The sequence below is a fragment of the Dendrobium catenatum genome, unplaced genomic scaffold (genome assembly GCF_001605985.2).
Source record: "Dendrobium catenatum unplaced genomic scaffold, ASM160598v2 fragScaff_scaffold_1414, whole genome shotgun sequence".
NCBI classification, from domain to species: Eukaryota; Viridiplantae; Streptophyta; class Magnoliopsida; order Asparagales; family Orchidaceae; genus Dendrobium; species Dendrobium catenatum.
The window spans coordinates 106,263-124,163 of record NW_021319876.1 but is presented as its reverse complement, the minus strand read 5'-3'; the positions used below and the strand labels follow the sequence as shown (position 1 = coordinate 124,163).

At 31.1% G+C, this 17,901-nt stretch overlaps 1 protein-coding gene across 1 annotated transcript; it reads right to left on the bottom strand.

The window, feature by feature from the left end:
• Window positions 1–10,017: 10,017 nt before the first annotated feature.
• LOC110111428 (U-box domain-containing protein 12) lies at window positions 10,018–11,805 on the bottom strand. The gene is made up of 2 exons (XM_028699932.1): window positions 11,183–11,805; window positions 10,018–11,101 (listed from the first exon to the last, which is right to left on the bottom strand). The coding sequence occupies exons 1-2, from the start codon at window positions 11,638–11,640 to the stop codon at window positions 10,204–10,206; spliced, it is 1,356 nt and encodes a 451-aa protein (XP_028555765.1). The 5' UTR covers window positions 11,641–11,805; the 3' UTR covers window positions 10,018–10,203.
• Window positions 11,806–17,901: the final 6,096 nt, after the last annotated feature.

The window sequence follows — 17,901 nt, the reverse complement described above, 5'->3', positions numbered from 1 at the left end:
GAAAAAGCTGAATTCAAAAACTTTATTTCTTCAACCCCACTTATTACAACCTATAAGGCCTCTATATATAGGCACAAAAGCAACACTAAAAGCTACACTATTGGCCATACAAGCCATACAAGAAACCTAAACAAAAAAAATACAATCCTAAATCTAGGACCAATATCCAACAATCTTCACATTGGTCCAAGATTTACACAACAAAAGATAACTATTGTTCATAAAGAACAACCAAAGAATAGCCCCACCGATAGTGGCGGATTTAGGCAGGGGCTTGCGGGTGCACGTGCCCCCCCCTTCGATCATAATCAATTGGCAAGAATCATTTATTTAGTCTTTTTGTCATCCATGCCAAGGTGCACTTCAGCAGCTTGCCTTCCCGCCTTCGATGGGCCTATAGCTGCTCTCACCAAGCAGCTGCCTCTTCCTTAAGCTTGTACGCCACAAATTGCACCTTCTTATCCTCAGGAATGTCCATATATTTGAAGAATGATTTCACAAATTTGATCCAATTGAAGCAATCCTTAATGTAAATATGACCGTTAAAGATTGTAATATCTAACTTAAAAAATTTGCAGTCTTGATTTTGGTTTTGGTGAGGATAGGTACATGGATTGCGCAGATTTTGTGATCCATTGTAAGCCCGAGCTTCAACCCTGTCGTCGGAGTCGGAAATGTACCACTTGGAGCTAGAGGATCTAGCAGGGGCTTCATCTTATTCTCTGTTTGCTCTTCTTAAGTGAAGATGGTTGATCCTTTTGTTGCTGAGGATGAGGATGGAGATCTTGTGGGTGTTCATCCAAGGCATGCGGTAGTGGTTGACATAGCAAGAACATCCCAGCAATAGTGAGGATGGGCCGAACTTCAGCAGATTGAGCATCAAATTTCTGCTTAAATGTTGTTATGGACATCCGTCCGACCTTCACATCGAGTTTATCCCCTTTGATGTGGTGACCTTCTTCCACTCCACTGGCTGATCCTGGGTTCTTTGGGCTCTAATACTAATTTTAAAGAGAAAAGGCGAAATACAGGGACAAACCCCCAAAATCCCAAAACGAGAGAACCAAATATAACAAAAAATGGCATTCAATATTCTACTTACCTTGTGAGATCTTGCTTGAGAGGAAGAAACACTTCCTCTTCTTGATCTTCAGAGAGGAGGAGGGAGAGAGGGAAGGGGAGAGGGAGAGTACTAAATCAGAAATTTTATTTCTTAACCATCCCTATTATAACTTATAAATCCTCTATATATATAGACATAAAGGCTACACAACAAGCTACAAACCTAAATCTAGGATCAATATCTAACAATCTCCACACTGATTCTAGATTTACAAAAAAAGATAAATGTTGTCCACAAAGAACAGTCCCGCCGGTATTTCTCGCCAATTGCGTCCACCGGATGGTTAACACCATACACCCTGTGCGTCTTGCTTCCTGCGCCCTGTGCATCCACTTGCACCCTTCGCCCTGAGCCTCCAGCTCCACTCCCGCGCCTTGCACTCATGTGGTCTGACTCCAACCACATCTTGGGCGTATCCACCTACGCATCGAGCCCTGCTCATTCACCTATGCCCTGCTCGTCACAATCCCAAGCCCTGTGCTCCTATACGATCTCCTCGTGCACCGCAAGACCTCGCACCTCCAAGCACCCCGCACTCCTGACACTGCACCTCAAGAACAGGCCAACTCCACCTCAAAGATCCAAACCGATCTTTAATCAAAGAGAAAATATCCCTTTCTTCAGTGCAGTCTTCCATTTGCGGCAAGAACTAGACATCAAGCCTTCGCCGCCTAACTAGAAACAACCTCTTCTGTCTCCGGCTCCCTCACACAAAGCTATGAACGAAACCAACTACCACAAGCTTCTTGCACAATGGCTAGCAGCTCGCCTTAGCCTAGTGCCCAGCCTGCGCAATCTTCGTTGCGAACTTCAGATCGCGGCACCAGGCCACCGCTGAAGTCACCTCCGGCTTCTCCGGTCAAACCGAGCAACCCCGACGACTCTGCAAGCTCCGTCGTTCTCCCTCTGTTGAATTATTTTCTTTGGAAAAGAAAATTGCATCTCCTCCACCTCGAGATCGCCACCATCGTGGCTTTGATACCATATGTAGAATCCTGCTCTAGAGAGGAAGAAGCACTTCCTCTTGAGTTCTTGAGGAGGAGGAGGGAGAGAGGGAAGGGAGAGGGAGAGACCCAAATCCAGAAAACTTTTTTTCTTGGCCATACAAGTCATACAAGAAACCTAAACAAAAATACAATTATAAATCTATGACAAATATCCAACAGTTGGCATATGAACCTTCCTATTTATATATGTTATGACAGGATGATTGTGTTGACTGTTTTGTAATGTTTAGATCAACTTCATCCCTCATGAACCTATTGCACATACGATCATTTATCCTTATACTTACAACATATAAAACATGATTAGATGGATAAATGAAAAAAAAAATTTGTTGGGACACTTACTGCATATGCTCATTGACATATGAAATATTGGTATATGATTGATTAGTCAACCTTCAGACATATCAGTTAAGTTATGGGATTGTGTCATATGGACATTTACATTTTCAACAATCCTCATCTTAGTGTCCGACATCTCAATTTCAACATACAAAATAAGCACTTCTTTAGATGCATGATTTAATACAACTTCACACACTTCATCATCATCAATATTTATTGCAACAAAATCATTTCCAATGGGATAACGACATACCAAATTTACTGCGCTGCTTGACGGGTCATATATAAGTGCTCTAAGGACTCATGACTTTAGCTGCTTTAGATTAGTATGTTTCAGGACTTTTATTGGACAAGTTTGACCTTCGATATACATAAGTGAGAACTATTCATTCATACTCAGTTGTCCATTATGCACGAGCATAAACGAAGCGAAACATCTACTGATCTCTCTTAGTACATGACTGAGATCATAAAAAACATCAACATACAAGTTATTAAAATTATTAAAAAACATTAGAATTACCTATTACTATCCCGAATAAATTAATTAAACATATTCAATATATGAAAAAATAAAAAAGCACAAATCATATGGGTATGAAAATTTAAAATAACATATTAATATATAAATTAATATTATTTTCAAGAAATACAATATCACTTACCGGATAATAATGATGATATATACATTTAATTAACACATGTAAGTAACATTTGTAATTTTTTCAAGATATATTATATAAAAATAAACAGTCCAAATATATTTTACAATTAAAATTAGTTTTCCATTTATTTTTTTTTAAAAACAAATTAGGGAAAGCTAAGTTTTATTACAGATAATTCCAAAAATATTAGGCAAGACTAACTGCATATTTCCAAATTCAAAATTATTTCTTGTTAGTGGAGATCACTAAACTACAGAGAGATCCAAAAAATTAAATATATGTATTTTCTCAAATTTACAATAAAAAAACTCTACCATATTCCAAATAATTAACTATAACTTAAAACAAATTATAAAGCAATTAAATCATCCACCATTCAAACAATTTTTACATTTATAATAATAAAAAATATGGAGATTTACATACAAACCACTTTATACCACTCTATTTATGTATTTAACACTTGAAACTTTAATATTATATACTTATCACTTATAGTTCATTTTGATATCAAATATAAGTTGTAGAAATGAAATATATGAGTGGTAGGAAAGAAATATAAGTGGTACATTTGATATTAAAATAATATAGGGTGGTATGCATGTAATATTAAAGTTTTACGTGTTAGATATGTAAATAGAATGTTATAAAGTGGTATGTATGTAAATTTCCCTAAAAAATATATACAACAACAACAAAAAAAAACTATAAAAAAAAAACTCACAAATAATGAAGTGATTTGGCTGCCAAAGAGAGCTCAAAGCCGAGGCGAGTTGGAGCGGTTGTTGCGGGAAAAACTTAGGAAGAATAAAAAGGGAAGATAATCGTAGATCCACTATTTTCATTTAGGTTTCGTTTGAGAAAGATTTTTTAATGTTTTAAAAAATAAATTTTTAGTATAATTTTTTTTTTAATTAGAAATATTTGTACTAAAAAACTCTTTTAAAAAACATTAATAAATCATCCCAAATCAAACTTTAATCCCATCTTACTTGCGTTCTTGACTCTCTTCTTTAAATTCTTTTTAAATAGCCGTCGTTAGATTCTCTGTTAGCTTGTATTTACAACTTTTTTAAAAAATCAGTCACTTGTAGCGCCCGCGACTGGCTCCATGTCAGTGGCCAGTTGCTGACACTCCCAGCGATTAAGGCTTCGTTTGAGACATCTTCTTACTGTTTCTTAAAGTAGCTTTCTTGTAAAAAAATTATATTAAAACAATTGTTTTAAAAAATAGTAAGAAAGTCATCCCAAATAAACCTAAGCCTAAAATTAAATTTTTTTTCCATGATGTTATGGTTAATAACGACTATTAAGACGACGGTTAATAAAATTATCCATTTGATCACATGAAATTAAATATTTTCCTCACATGAAATCATCTAAAATCTACATATGACACACCAAATATTTTATATTTATGGCATCCCTAACTCATCGGCAATCTCTATACATTGGAGATTGTTGCTCGTAAGAGTCTGAAGGTAAGAAGGGTTGACTTAAAAGAGGATTAACCATCACTTGGCATGGATTAACATTATTAAAAGCAGATTAAATTATAATTTTCATCTTAGACCTTCACTAGGTTCTCATAATTATAATGAATTAACTACATGTATTAATTCAACTATTTTTAAGATTTTTTGCCTCCTAAAAAAATAATTACATCACCTCATTAATTATGATTAATGACATGTTGTTAATAGAAGATTCATTTACATTTGATTTTTAAAGATAGTGGTTTAGACTAATTTAAGATTAATTACATAAATTTATGGTTAAACATACTAAGACAAAAGTTAAGGAAAATTTAGAATTTATAAAGCTAATCATGAATAGTTAAGATAATATCATTGATAAATGATTCTCTTGAGAAAAATTATTTAAAAATCAAATAAAAAAATTTACTCTTGATTATATTATTTTTCATAGATATAATTTTTAAAAATCAATATAATCTAATCATAACCCAATTGATTAAGACTACCTTTGGGACGGCTTTCTTATTTCTTCTTAAAACAATTTTTTAATGCAAAAATTATAATATACACATCAGCATTAGAAAAAGTTATTTTTCTCACAATAGTTTCAAAATCATATTGATAAAATGCTGCAGTTATCTCAAACAAGTCGTAAGATTCAAACTATACCCCTAAAAATAATTAAAAATAATAAGATAATTTAATTTATTGAGTGTTAGTGCCACATTAAGATAAATACAAAATGGCATAATATAAAATAGAATAAATTTCATCATTATGGACGCAAAGAAGATGCATTAAAGAAATTGAAATGTATTGTATCCATTATAGGAAGGGCTGAACATGTGGAAATCAATTAATTATTCATACAAATGCTCACTTGCTAGTAATAAGTGGCAAAGGAATATTCTGATGGCCAACCTCACCTCTGCACTAAGGACAATGAAATTATAAAATTAAGGCTTCGTTTGAGATTATTTTTTTCTTATTTTCTAAAATAATTTTTAGTACAAATTTTTTTAATTAAAATTTTGTGTAATATAAAGATTATTTAGAAAGCAGCAAGAAAGCTGTCCCAAATTATAACGTTTTTTTAGAAAGTATCTTTAAAAAAAAAATTATGTTAAGGACCCCTCCTATATGGATGCACGGATGGACTTGCTATAATTGAATACAATTTTTATTTATTTATTTATTAGTTCTATCATTCTTCTCTCTCCTTTTCTCTTGTACAATTTGAGCTTCTCAGAGTCCCACTCCCTCAACTTATTCTCCTTTTCACTTTCAATCTCCAAATCAAGGAAAATACCCCTCATTTGCTTGATAAAGTATTAGTCACATATATTACATAAGTAGCTTACGCAGTGCAAGCTTTTTTTAGTACATAGTCGAGTAGTTTTGTGTATTAGATATATGACGAGTATATATATGAGTATTATGACCTTCCACACATAGAGCTATCGGCATTATCTGTAACTAATAATTTCTCCGCTTTAATGACTTCTATGGGAGGAAAAAAGGTTCAAATCCAGTGATGAAATTAGGGCTTAAACTTAGATAGCATCGTTGACATAGCTACTAAGAGATTTATAAGTAAAAATTTTTATATAGTTATAAGCCATAGCTCAAATATGATGTGATACTAAATCAAGTGAAATCAAAGCAAATATAAGTTCCTTTGGAAGATCATCCAAATCATGAAGTAAGTTCATATTCTTTTTGCTCATGAAATCATTCTATACGGCTATTTCTTAGAAAATATATATTTTTTCATAGCTCTTGTGAAATTCTAATGAGTATATTTATGAAACTTTTTTTGGTTGAATTTTGATGTTTTTATTCTCTATTTTTCGTTGCATTTTGTTGCTTAAAATTATTGTTATTTCATGAACCAACACTACAAAAAAAAAAAATTAATTTTTAACAACATATATATTAAGACACTTTTATTTAAGTGCCTTAAGAGATATCTATTATGTCATATTCTAATTTTGCGCCAATTAACGGAGCGATTTGGCGCTAATAGAGCAATCGTGGGATAAGTTATTGTGCACTTCATCTTGCTTATACTCAACTGTTTCGCCTCCTTTGTCAAATGCCGCCCTATGCTCATTCTCTTCCTCCAAATAGTATCTCATTATGCTACACAATATTTGAATGAATCATACGATCCATATAACAAACATTATCATATCACATACAAATCTAATTGAACGATCTTCAATAGATCTATCAATCATAAATATTAGTAATTCCTCTTCATAAATTTTAATGCTCAAATAATATTTAATTATCAATTATTAAAATAAAAGGTGAAAAAAAGGAAAATATCATTAATTTTGTATTAAGAAGAATGCATCTAAATAATAAATTAATTATATTTTCTTATTTTTATATATGATTCATTTTGTTCTTCACAATGGAAGGAAATTTTTATTTTAATTTTCCAATAAGTGAAGGGCATTTGGAGATCCTAAAGCCAAAATTGACATGATGGATGAACAAGCACTCAGCAGCTTCTTCATCTTTCCATCACATGATTGGCTAAGGACTAACCAACTCTTTGTCTTGTTACAATAATCAATAAAAAAAAATATATATTTCATGTAATTTTGAAATGTCATATCACTACAACAAAAGGTTCAAATCAAGTTATCATCAATAGTGAATGCCAACTTTTTAATTGTTCAAAAATTTTAAAAAATAATTATTAAATTATTATTACTTTAGGATTTATTTTAGATAAATTTTTTTATTATTTTGAATTTTAGATCTCAATGATAATTTTTATTTTTATTTTGTTTTTAATACATTTATGTTCTACAAATTTACTTTTAGAACACCTTTCAAAAAAAGTTATTTTCGTCATAACATTTTTACACTCACCTTTACAAAAAATTAGAGCCATCTTAAACAGAATCTTAGGCTTTGTTTGTGACGACTTTTTTACTGCTTTATAAAGCTACATTTTAGTTAAAATTTTTCTTGAAATCATTAAAAAATAGCTGTCTAAAGTTGTCCCAAACGAAACCTTAAATTAAGTTTATGCTTCAAAATTCAACTTTAAAAGTCAACATCATAGTTGATATCTTGTTAAGGAATCTAAGGCTTTGTTTGGAACAACTTTCTAATTGTTTTCTAAAATATTTTTTTCGTATTAATATTTTTTAAACTAAAAAATTTTGCACTAAAAAACTGTTTTAGAAAACAATAAAAAAGTCATCTGAAACGAAGCATAAGTGTATTGCATTAGGTTTCGTTTGGGATGGCTTTCTTACTGCTTCCTGTAGCAGTTAATTTTTATACTAAAAAACTATTTTAAGAAGTAGTAAGAAAGCCATCCTAAACAAAACATTAGTCTCAACTTTGTTTCATATTCAACTTTAAATAGTATTATAATTTATAGTTTTGTAAATTTGATAGTCTCGCTACGACTCAATTATAATTAGGCGGGATTTACGAGAAGTGACACACATAATATATTATGTGTGATTGAGAGAGATTTTAACATATAATATTTAATAATATTAAAAAAAACATCATTTGTAGAAAAATAATAGTAGAAAATTAATTTATTAGAATTAAAAATTATATTGGTGTAGATATAACTATTTCATTTTTATATATTTTTTTGCATAGTATAATTAGACCTAAAGTTCTGAAGGGCAATAAGCAACCATATTGTTAGTTTGCAATATGTTAGAGCACTATTGGCTGGCAATGAATAACTATAATAATTAATTCAGAATAATTAAGACAGAAATAAAACAAAAGCATAACTATTCTTCATATCTGCCCTAAGATTTTCCAGCTGAATTATTATTTTTTTTTGCTTTGTGCATATTTTCAAATTAAATAATATAATTATATTTTGAGTTCAATTCAATTTAATTGAGAATTTTTAATTTAAATTATATATGGCATACGCAATTATTGAATTTATTATGAGATATATATGATATATATTAAAATAAATTTAAAAAATTTAAATTTTTATTTAGAAGTAGAATTTATTTACAACATTTGTAACTTTTTATAAATATGGCTATAAAATTATTATAGAAAAAATAATTTTTTTAAAAAACTTCTGTAGAAAGTACTTTTCTAACACAAAAATTTCATGAAAATAACGAAAAAAATAGTTTACAAATAGAAATTATGAATATACTCTGAAAATCAAATCAGAAGAAAAATTGTTTTGAACAAAATCTTAATATATTTAAATAAATTTCAATTATTTTTATTATAATCTAAAATTAATTATTTATTTAAAAATCAACACAAATCAACTTCAAATACCTATATTAATAATATATATCAGAATATTAAAGGCCTTAAATATTTATATATTTTTAAACAATAAGCAAAATTGCATTATCGCCCGCTAAGTGTTCAAACATTCAAAAGTGCAATTATATAATTTTAGGCCATGCAATTTATTTAGATAAATGACTGAAATTGAATTTACATATTTTCCCAAATTTATTTCAATTTAAATGAATTCAGAATAATTTTGAGGACTGCAATGAAAAAATTAGCTAACTATTTGAAGAACATCCCCCATAGTAACACAAAAGAGGATCTAAATCCATTCAACTCACCATATAATTTTAAATTTTGCAGATAAAATTTCAAAATTAATTAAATAATTACAAGCCTGCCCACCAGCTGTCTTCTGCTGCCACCTAACCATCAAGCATTTTGCTGCATAACCAAAAAACATAAATAAATAAATAATAGTAACTAAATGAGAAATAAATGTAAAAATTGTGGATCACTGATTAAATTTTGTTTATGAAGGATTTATAAAAAAATTAGATTTATTTTAAAATTAGTGTAATAAATAAAAAATATTATATTTCTAATACATTTATCTCAAAAATTTTAATGACTTTAAAACTTAATATTATAAAAAATTTAATTAGAATATTCAAAGCTAATATTTTTTAATATTTAATATATATGCAGTTCACATGTATATATATAATACCCTTAAAAGTCCAAAAAAAATCATAATTTATTCTGATTTGGTCATAATTTTTCATCCATTTAAAAAAATTAATCATAAAATACAATAATTAGATACATAATTAAGTAATTAGTTAATTATAATAAATAATTTGCTATAAAATTAAGTTAACAATAGCCAAATTAAGATGCAATCTGCCTAAATATAGATTTTTTAAGTTTAAATTGGTTAATTTGGTGAAATATTAATTAATGTGTTAATTAGCCTATTTAGTTAGTAAAATTGGTTAAATTGGTGAAATACAAATTAATGTGTTAATTAGCCTATTTAGTTAGTGTTTAGCAATTAAATTATAATTTAGATAGAAATTTAGTATTCATTTATTTCTCTCTCTTGGAATTTTAAGAAATAATTCATTTTTATTAATTTTTTTCTTTCTTCAACTAAATCATGAATGTCAATTGTCATTTTTATGACATTCTCTTCCTTCAAAGTTCAATATTATTTCATCTATGTTATTTCATTATCAAAACTTATAGTTATAGAGATTTAATACCTACTCTGCATGTTAGCAATTGAACCAAACTTCAGAAGCTTAAAAATTGGATTTTTACCGCTACCACAAAGTCAAGCTTTTGGAAGTTGAGGAAGCTGTGAGCTCCCGGAATCGATCCGACGGCGAAAACTCCGGAGGGAAATTGGCCCGACGTGCAATCCGCCGCATATTGCTCTGCAAGCTCTGCTTCACCAATTTCCTCACAGCCCTCATCTCCGCACTCACACCCTCTTCTTCTTCTTCTTCCTCCGTCGCTGCAGAACTAGCCGAGGCGCCACAGCTGCCAAGAGGCTCAGAAACCACCACTTGCTTTCCTTTCTCCTCCCTTAAAATCTTAAGAATCAGTGACGCGCGCTTCTGAGCCAGTGTGCTTCCCATGAGCGTCAGCTCAAGCAACGCCGACGTAATTCCGGCCGCCGCCATAGCCGCTCGCTCTACGCCGTGCGATTTGTGCGCCATAACCATCAGAATGTGGGCCGCCTTCTCCTGACACCTGGGAAAGTCGCTCCAGTGAAGCACGTCGATGAGCATGGGGAATGCGTCGGCGGTGCGGCTCACTGCCCGCCGGCCCTCGGGTGAGGCAGCGACGAGGTTGCAAAGGACGGCAAGCGACCACTCGCTGAACTCCGTGTCGTCTACAAGGGCGGAAAGTATGCAAGGGACGATGCCGGCGTTGACCAGAGCGACGCCGTTTGCCGGAGAAATGGAGAGGTTATATAGCGCGCGCAAAGCGTCTTCTTGTGATTGGGTGGAGGAGATAGAGTTAGAGCTTCGGAAAGCATTCAACAGAAAGGGGATCACATCAGAGGAAGCGCCGATAATGGCCTTATTCGCATCCAATGCGCTGAGGCCGAGGAAATTGGCGATGATTGCCGCCTCCGCTGCCGGCGTCGGCCCAGATTTGATCAAAGATACCATCTTTTGAATAGCTCCCGCAGCCACGATGGCCGATTTGTTCCTGAGAAAAAAAGTATCAAACCATTATTGTTTAAAGAGCAAAAAGGCAGGAGCTTTTTAATTATAAAGTTAAAAAGCCAACGCTTCATTGCCGATTCCGAGATTGAGGAGCGCGTAGAGAGCGGAAATGAGCGAATCGGAATCGTCGGAGTCGAGCAAGGCGACAAGGGGAGGAATGGCGCCGAGCAACGCGAGAGACTGCCGGAAATCCGGGCTGTCCTTGGCAAGCCTCCTCACCTCCGCCGCGGCTTCCGCTCTCCGGCGATGGATGCCTTCCTCTGTGTCCTGAAGCCTTCGCACTACGCTCTGTAACTCCTCGAACGCTTCCATCTTTCGTCTCTTCTCAGCGACTTCTCTGCTCCGTAAATCACGCGCTTCTACCAGAAGTAAATCAGCAAGCCGATCTGACCTGCGTTCAACAATCTGTCTCCGGGGGTCATTCGAGACGCCGCAGAGCATTGCTTCCAGGAGCCGGCGGCGAAAACCTGCAGCTGAGAACACCGACCACCGTGCTCCGTTGAGAACTTCACATTTCGCCATGGGAGGGATATGCGCATCACAATGTGGGAGTCAGGCAATGGCTTGGCGAGAAAGAGGCCGTTAAGAGGCCACGGCGGGGGCCTGCTGTCTCTTTCTTATACGAGAAAAGGAAGCGCGATGGCCGAGCCCGGGGCCTCCGCTGCCGTCACTAGTCTTATTATTTTGCTTTCCAACTCATTTAATGCAATTTATGATTTTTTATTCTGTTATATATTTTTTATAGCTAAGCATGTCAAGTGATTAAGATTTTTTTGGTATTTTGATTTTTTAAATTTGTTAATATTATATATACAAAATAAAATACTATTCTTATCCTAAGCCTAAAAAAATTAATATATTCATACTAAAAGAAAAAAAAAATATTTGAAATATTATAATTTTATTGTATATACAAAATAAAATATTATCATTTTCAGTTATATAACGAATTAAATAATTTATTTGAATGCTTATTAAAAATTTAATAAAAACTTACAATAATTTAAAAGATAAAATAATTCAAGAAAATAATTTATACAAAATTAAAAGAGAGTTATTACCATAATATAAGTTATAAAAAAATTGTTTAGAGATATCCTTATAAAAATGATTAATATTTGTCCCAAAGTTTTCATATTCACTTTGAGATTAATGTAATATTAATTATCTATATATTATGCTTATCTTTAAGCAAATAAGATTTATTCTAATCAAAATTTTTATCATAAATAAATAAAAAATTTATAAATATAAAAAATGAAGCATTACAATAAAGCTATAAAACATAAAAGAGAATGTTTTAATATAGTATTAGTATTAAATATGTAATTTTAATAATATAAAAATAACATTAAAAGTTTCAAGCTCCTTCTACGTTCATAGTTCAGCCTTCCGCACTTAAGCTGCTCGAACTCGATTATCTAACAAGCTCATAAATCTGCTCAAGCTCGAGCTCAAAATTAGATAAGTTCGGCTCATGAGCTCATTATAGAGTTCGAGTTGAGCTCGAACAAACTCACATATCTTAGATGCTTGACTCGTTTGCACCTCTACTTAAATCTAATGACTGGATGACGATAAGCTTGCAGGTGGGTCCCATCCATAGCAAATGAAATTGAATAATTTTAGCATTTCTTAACACAAAATGCTCAAAGGGCCTCTTAATAATTTAGTGCAGCAATAGCCAGCCCTTATAGTACTACAAAAGCACCAACCTTCTTTTATTAAATCAATCCTATCCAATTCAATATATAAACTCAATGATTGATTCTATATTCTCTTTTAAAAAATTATTTAGAATCTTTTTTAAGCCTTAGCTAAAGGCTTGTGGGAATAGTTGAATACATTGCATGCTCCATTTTTTAAGGTTTTGTCATGTAGGAGGGCATTTAATTTTTAGTTATTATTGATATGAATAAAATTATTGAGAATAATATCATAAACTATATGAGATATTTTTATATGGTATGATGAAGAGGGTAATATTTTTTAGAAGAATTTTATTAGTGCATTATTTTATTTATTAGAGTATAATTAAAATAAATTCGAGTGGAATTAAGTAGCTAAGTCATCGAACACTCTTTAATTATATAAATTACTATATTAATATTATATGTTTTTTTATTTAATATTTTATGAACCTATATTTATGTGTATTCCTATTTTTAAAATAAACTAAAATAATTATATTAAATTTATTAGTCAGTTTAAATTTTATTTTTAAACTATCAAACAATCTTTGTAAGAATGGCACTAAAGAGTACTAAGTGGTCTATAATGACACTGTTTGGGCTACAATTAAATGACAAGAAGGACATTTTGCTTTATTAAGTTTTCAAAGTTAGTTAATTTTTTTGTTGAATAATGATATATTTAAAAAATATATATTTTTATAACGGAGCCAACTAAATTTATGATGTTGTCAATTATTTTTATTTATAAAAATATTTTTCAATTTATCATATAATCTATCATATACATAAAAAATTATATAATTTTATTTAGGAATGTATGTTTTTTCTGTTGTGTTTGGAAACCACTTCAACATTCAATGAGAATTAAGCATAATAATAATAATAATAAAATTTATTATCATAATTTTAGTTTTATAAAATATAAAACTAACTACTCAAGTAGAAAAGAAAAAAAAAATGATCATACTAATAGCTCACAAAATATTTGTGATAAGTTGATATATAGGTGAATAAGTTTATTTCTTAGTCATGAAATAAATATGGGCGAATCAAGTAATTAAAAGGGGATTAGTGTTACTATGGGAAAATTTTTGCAAGGATATCTTCATATAATTTTAATTAGTGTTATATCCTACTTACATAGAAAGACAACAACCTCAAATTGAAGTGTCATTAAGAATATCCACAAGGAAAAAAATAAAAATGATTTTAGATGATTTTATCGTATATCTTCAAGAACATGAGTTTGATATGTGATTGAAAGATGACCCAAAGTCATTAAATCAAGTCAAACAATATTCTAATTTCCAAAAATGGATAGAGGCCATGAAAGATGAGATGAAATCAATGAAAGATAATGATATTTAAGATCTTTTTGAATTGCTAAAGGAGCAAAACCTATTGTTTGTAAATATATTTTTTAAAATCAAAAGGGATGCAAAAGATAATATAGAAAGATATAAAGCACGTCCAAATGCTAAAAGTTTCACTCAAAAGAAAGATGTTGATTAATTATAAAGAGACTTTCTCTCTATTTTTTTCGAAAGACTCTTTAAAATCATCATGACACCAGTAGCTCATTATGATTTAGATCTACATTAGATGTATATAAATGTTGTATTTCTTAATGGAGATATTGATGAAACTATATATTTGATGCGATCTGAATTTTTTTTTCTAGTTCACAACATCTAGTTTACATATAAAAGAAATTCTTCTATGATTTAAAGCAAGCATCACATCAATGGTATAAGAAATTTGATCAAGTGATTTCTTCTTTTGGTTTAAAAAAAATATATTATTGATCAATACATTTAACATAAGATTAGTAAGAGTATGTTTATTCTTCTAATGTTATATGTTGATGATATTCGACTAATAAGCAATAATATATACTTATTATATGAGACTAAGATATTTCTTTTAAATAAATTTGAAATAAAAGATCTTATAAATGTATCCTTTGTGTTTGGTATACAAATTTATCGGAATAACCCCATGATATACTTAGTTTATCACAAACAACCTATATTGATAAAGTGCTTAGCAGATTTGGTATAAAAAATTATGCACCAGAGATACACCCATTGCAAAAGGGGAAACTTTTAATATGCTTTAATGCCCAAGAAATGAAGTTGAAAATAAAATATGAATAAGATTCCTTATGCATCAACACTAAGGAGTCTTATATATGCTCAAGTTTAAATGCAATCAGGGTATTGCGTACGTTGTTAGAATGTTGATAAATATTTAAGTAATCGAGGAATAAATTATTAGAAAACAATGAAACGGGTTATGAGGTATCTAAAAAGGATAAGAGATTTCATAATCACATATGAGAGATCGAATCATTTAGAGATCGTGGGGTATTCTGACTCTAATTTTGCTGGTTGCCTTGATAGTTTGAGATCCACTTCAGACTATATTTTTTATGTTAGTTAGAGGAGTTATATCATGAAGAAGTGAGCAATCACTTATAGTTCTTCTATAATGAAAGCATGATTTATAGTTTATTATGAAGTATCAAATTATGAAATATAATTGCAAAATTTTATCACACGGTTACATATTGTTGATGACACTAAGAAGTCATAAAAGATAAATTATGATAATAAAACAGTTGAATTATATTCTAAGAATAATAAAAATTGTCAAAATCAATGAACATAGACATTAAGTTTCTCGTTATAAAGGAAATAGTTCAAAGTTTTCAAATTTCTATTGAATATATTAGTATAAATGATTGCAGATCCACTACAAAAGGATTATCACTTAAAATATTTCATGAGCATGTGGCTCGTATGAGTACAATTTGTTTTGATGATATACTAGCATAATGAGAGTTTGTTTGTATTGTCCAATTATGAACTTATTTTTTGATAAAACTAACTTGTTATTTTGATTATTGAAAACTCTAAAATAATTTTACTTAATTTCATTTATAATTTAACATAAAGTATTGATTTTTTTTGTTATAACTCTTTTGAGTTATAAAATTGAACTAGTTGAAAATAGTCATACTTTGAGATCACATTACATAATATTTTTATGCTATACATCCATACTTGATATATGTCATAAATTATATTAATATAATGATCATTGATGGGTCTTATTACGAAGAATGTAACAAATGTCATTTTGATTATATATTGATATAAATGATAAACCAAAATATCTAGAGATATTATTTTATAAAGATATTAAATATTAAGCCCTTACGATATTTAATAATGTATAATTATATGTACATATATATGTGGCCCAAGTGGAAGATTGATTGGAAATTTCTTTACGTTGGCCCATATAAATATATACATATAAATAAAGTATTATATATTAAAATCTATCTTAAATTGAGCCAATTAAAAACATGATCTATTTAAGAATTAAATTATTATCTAACTTATGTGGCATAAGAATTAAATTATTATTTATCTCTATTGGTTTAATATAAGGTCTTCATTATTGTTATAAAGAATAAACACCCAGAATATTTTAGTTTTCTTTTCTCTAGCATGGCTTGATTTCTCTACATAAATATTGGTTAGAAATCTCCCTATTGAATCCTAAAACAAATGGAGATAGGAAATGTACTGTCACTTCAGCTCATTTTAATGAAATGAGTATAACGACAAAGGATAATCTCACATTTATTTGTAGGTTAGAACTATTTAGAACACATAACCCACTTCACCTATGATCCCGATGGGAGATGTCGGGTATAGATAGAAGCCTTAGACACTAGGTTTCTATTAGTTGTTACTCTTCAGGAATAAGTCCCCAAATCCCTTAGTCTATGGGGTCCCTTGGATGAGGTAACCCATGGTTGCTAATAAAGATTCTATGATTGACACTCGACTAAGTAGGTTAAGTGCAACGACAAACCCGAAATGATAAAATCATGAGATCTTGCTTGGAGCGCTATACCACATGGTAGGTTAGTTTTCACCCCCAATCATCAACATATTTGGACACCTAGCTCATTTGATCCACATAAATCACTCCTAAAAAAAGCAAGCCAACAATAAAACCATTAATAAGTAATAAACCAAATAATATATACACAAACACATATATATATCTAAGAGAAAAAAACATTATAAGATTGGATTCCACTTCACACTTAAAGCAAAACAATTAACATCAAATTCAAATAACTCTCAACAATAAATAAAACATAAAACTAACTTAAACCAAAAAATAAAGAATTACAAGACATAGACATAACTAATATAATATAATGTAAAATTTCAATGAATTCAAATTCAAATGTAAAGATGGATTTCAATGCAATAATGTATAGATGCAATGCGATGTATAAATGGTCATATTTGAGTGTGAAGGTTCATATACTTAAAAATTAGTTTCATAGAATTATTATAAACCCCAAAGGCCCAAAGTAAGTTCATGTTGACGTTGTTTTCGTATATGTCACCTCAAGCATGCTCGTATCCCCTCGATTGAGCCTTGTCAAACCCAATTAGGCTCGAATTAGCACCAATATGGTTCCAATTTTGTCAAATAAATTCGATATGAACAAATTGAACTCAAATCGTGTCAAATTGAGGCAGATGCAAACATTTAGCCATCTAAAATCAATGGTGTCTCATTTGATCTCGGCGGCTGCAACAAAGAGATGGAGGGCAGAGAAATCTTATAGCCACCGAAACAGGGATTAAGCGCTCCAGCTATGGTAGAGGAAGTCTAAATCTCGAGTATAGAGAGAGCGAAGGGAGGTTTGATGAGGGAATCTGGTTCATTCACATGCTCCAGCTCTCCCTCTTCCTTATCTTCTTTCATTTGGCCCCTGCTATCCTCCTGAACCATCTTCGTCTTTCTCCCTTACTATTTTGAACTAGCCTCGCTCCAATGATATATCATTCTCCCCTCTTCTCTGGCATGAGTAACCAGCTCGACTGGACCAGACAAGTTCCCCAGCTCCAGCTAGCCAAGCTCCCTCAGGCTCGATCCCGACATCAGCAAGCTAAAGCCCCTCTACTTTGGGCTTTCTCGATCGCAAGCCAGGATGAAGCCTCCTTCGTCTCTCCCGATTGCGGGTGTGGACCTCCGAAAGAGCACCGCTCGT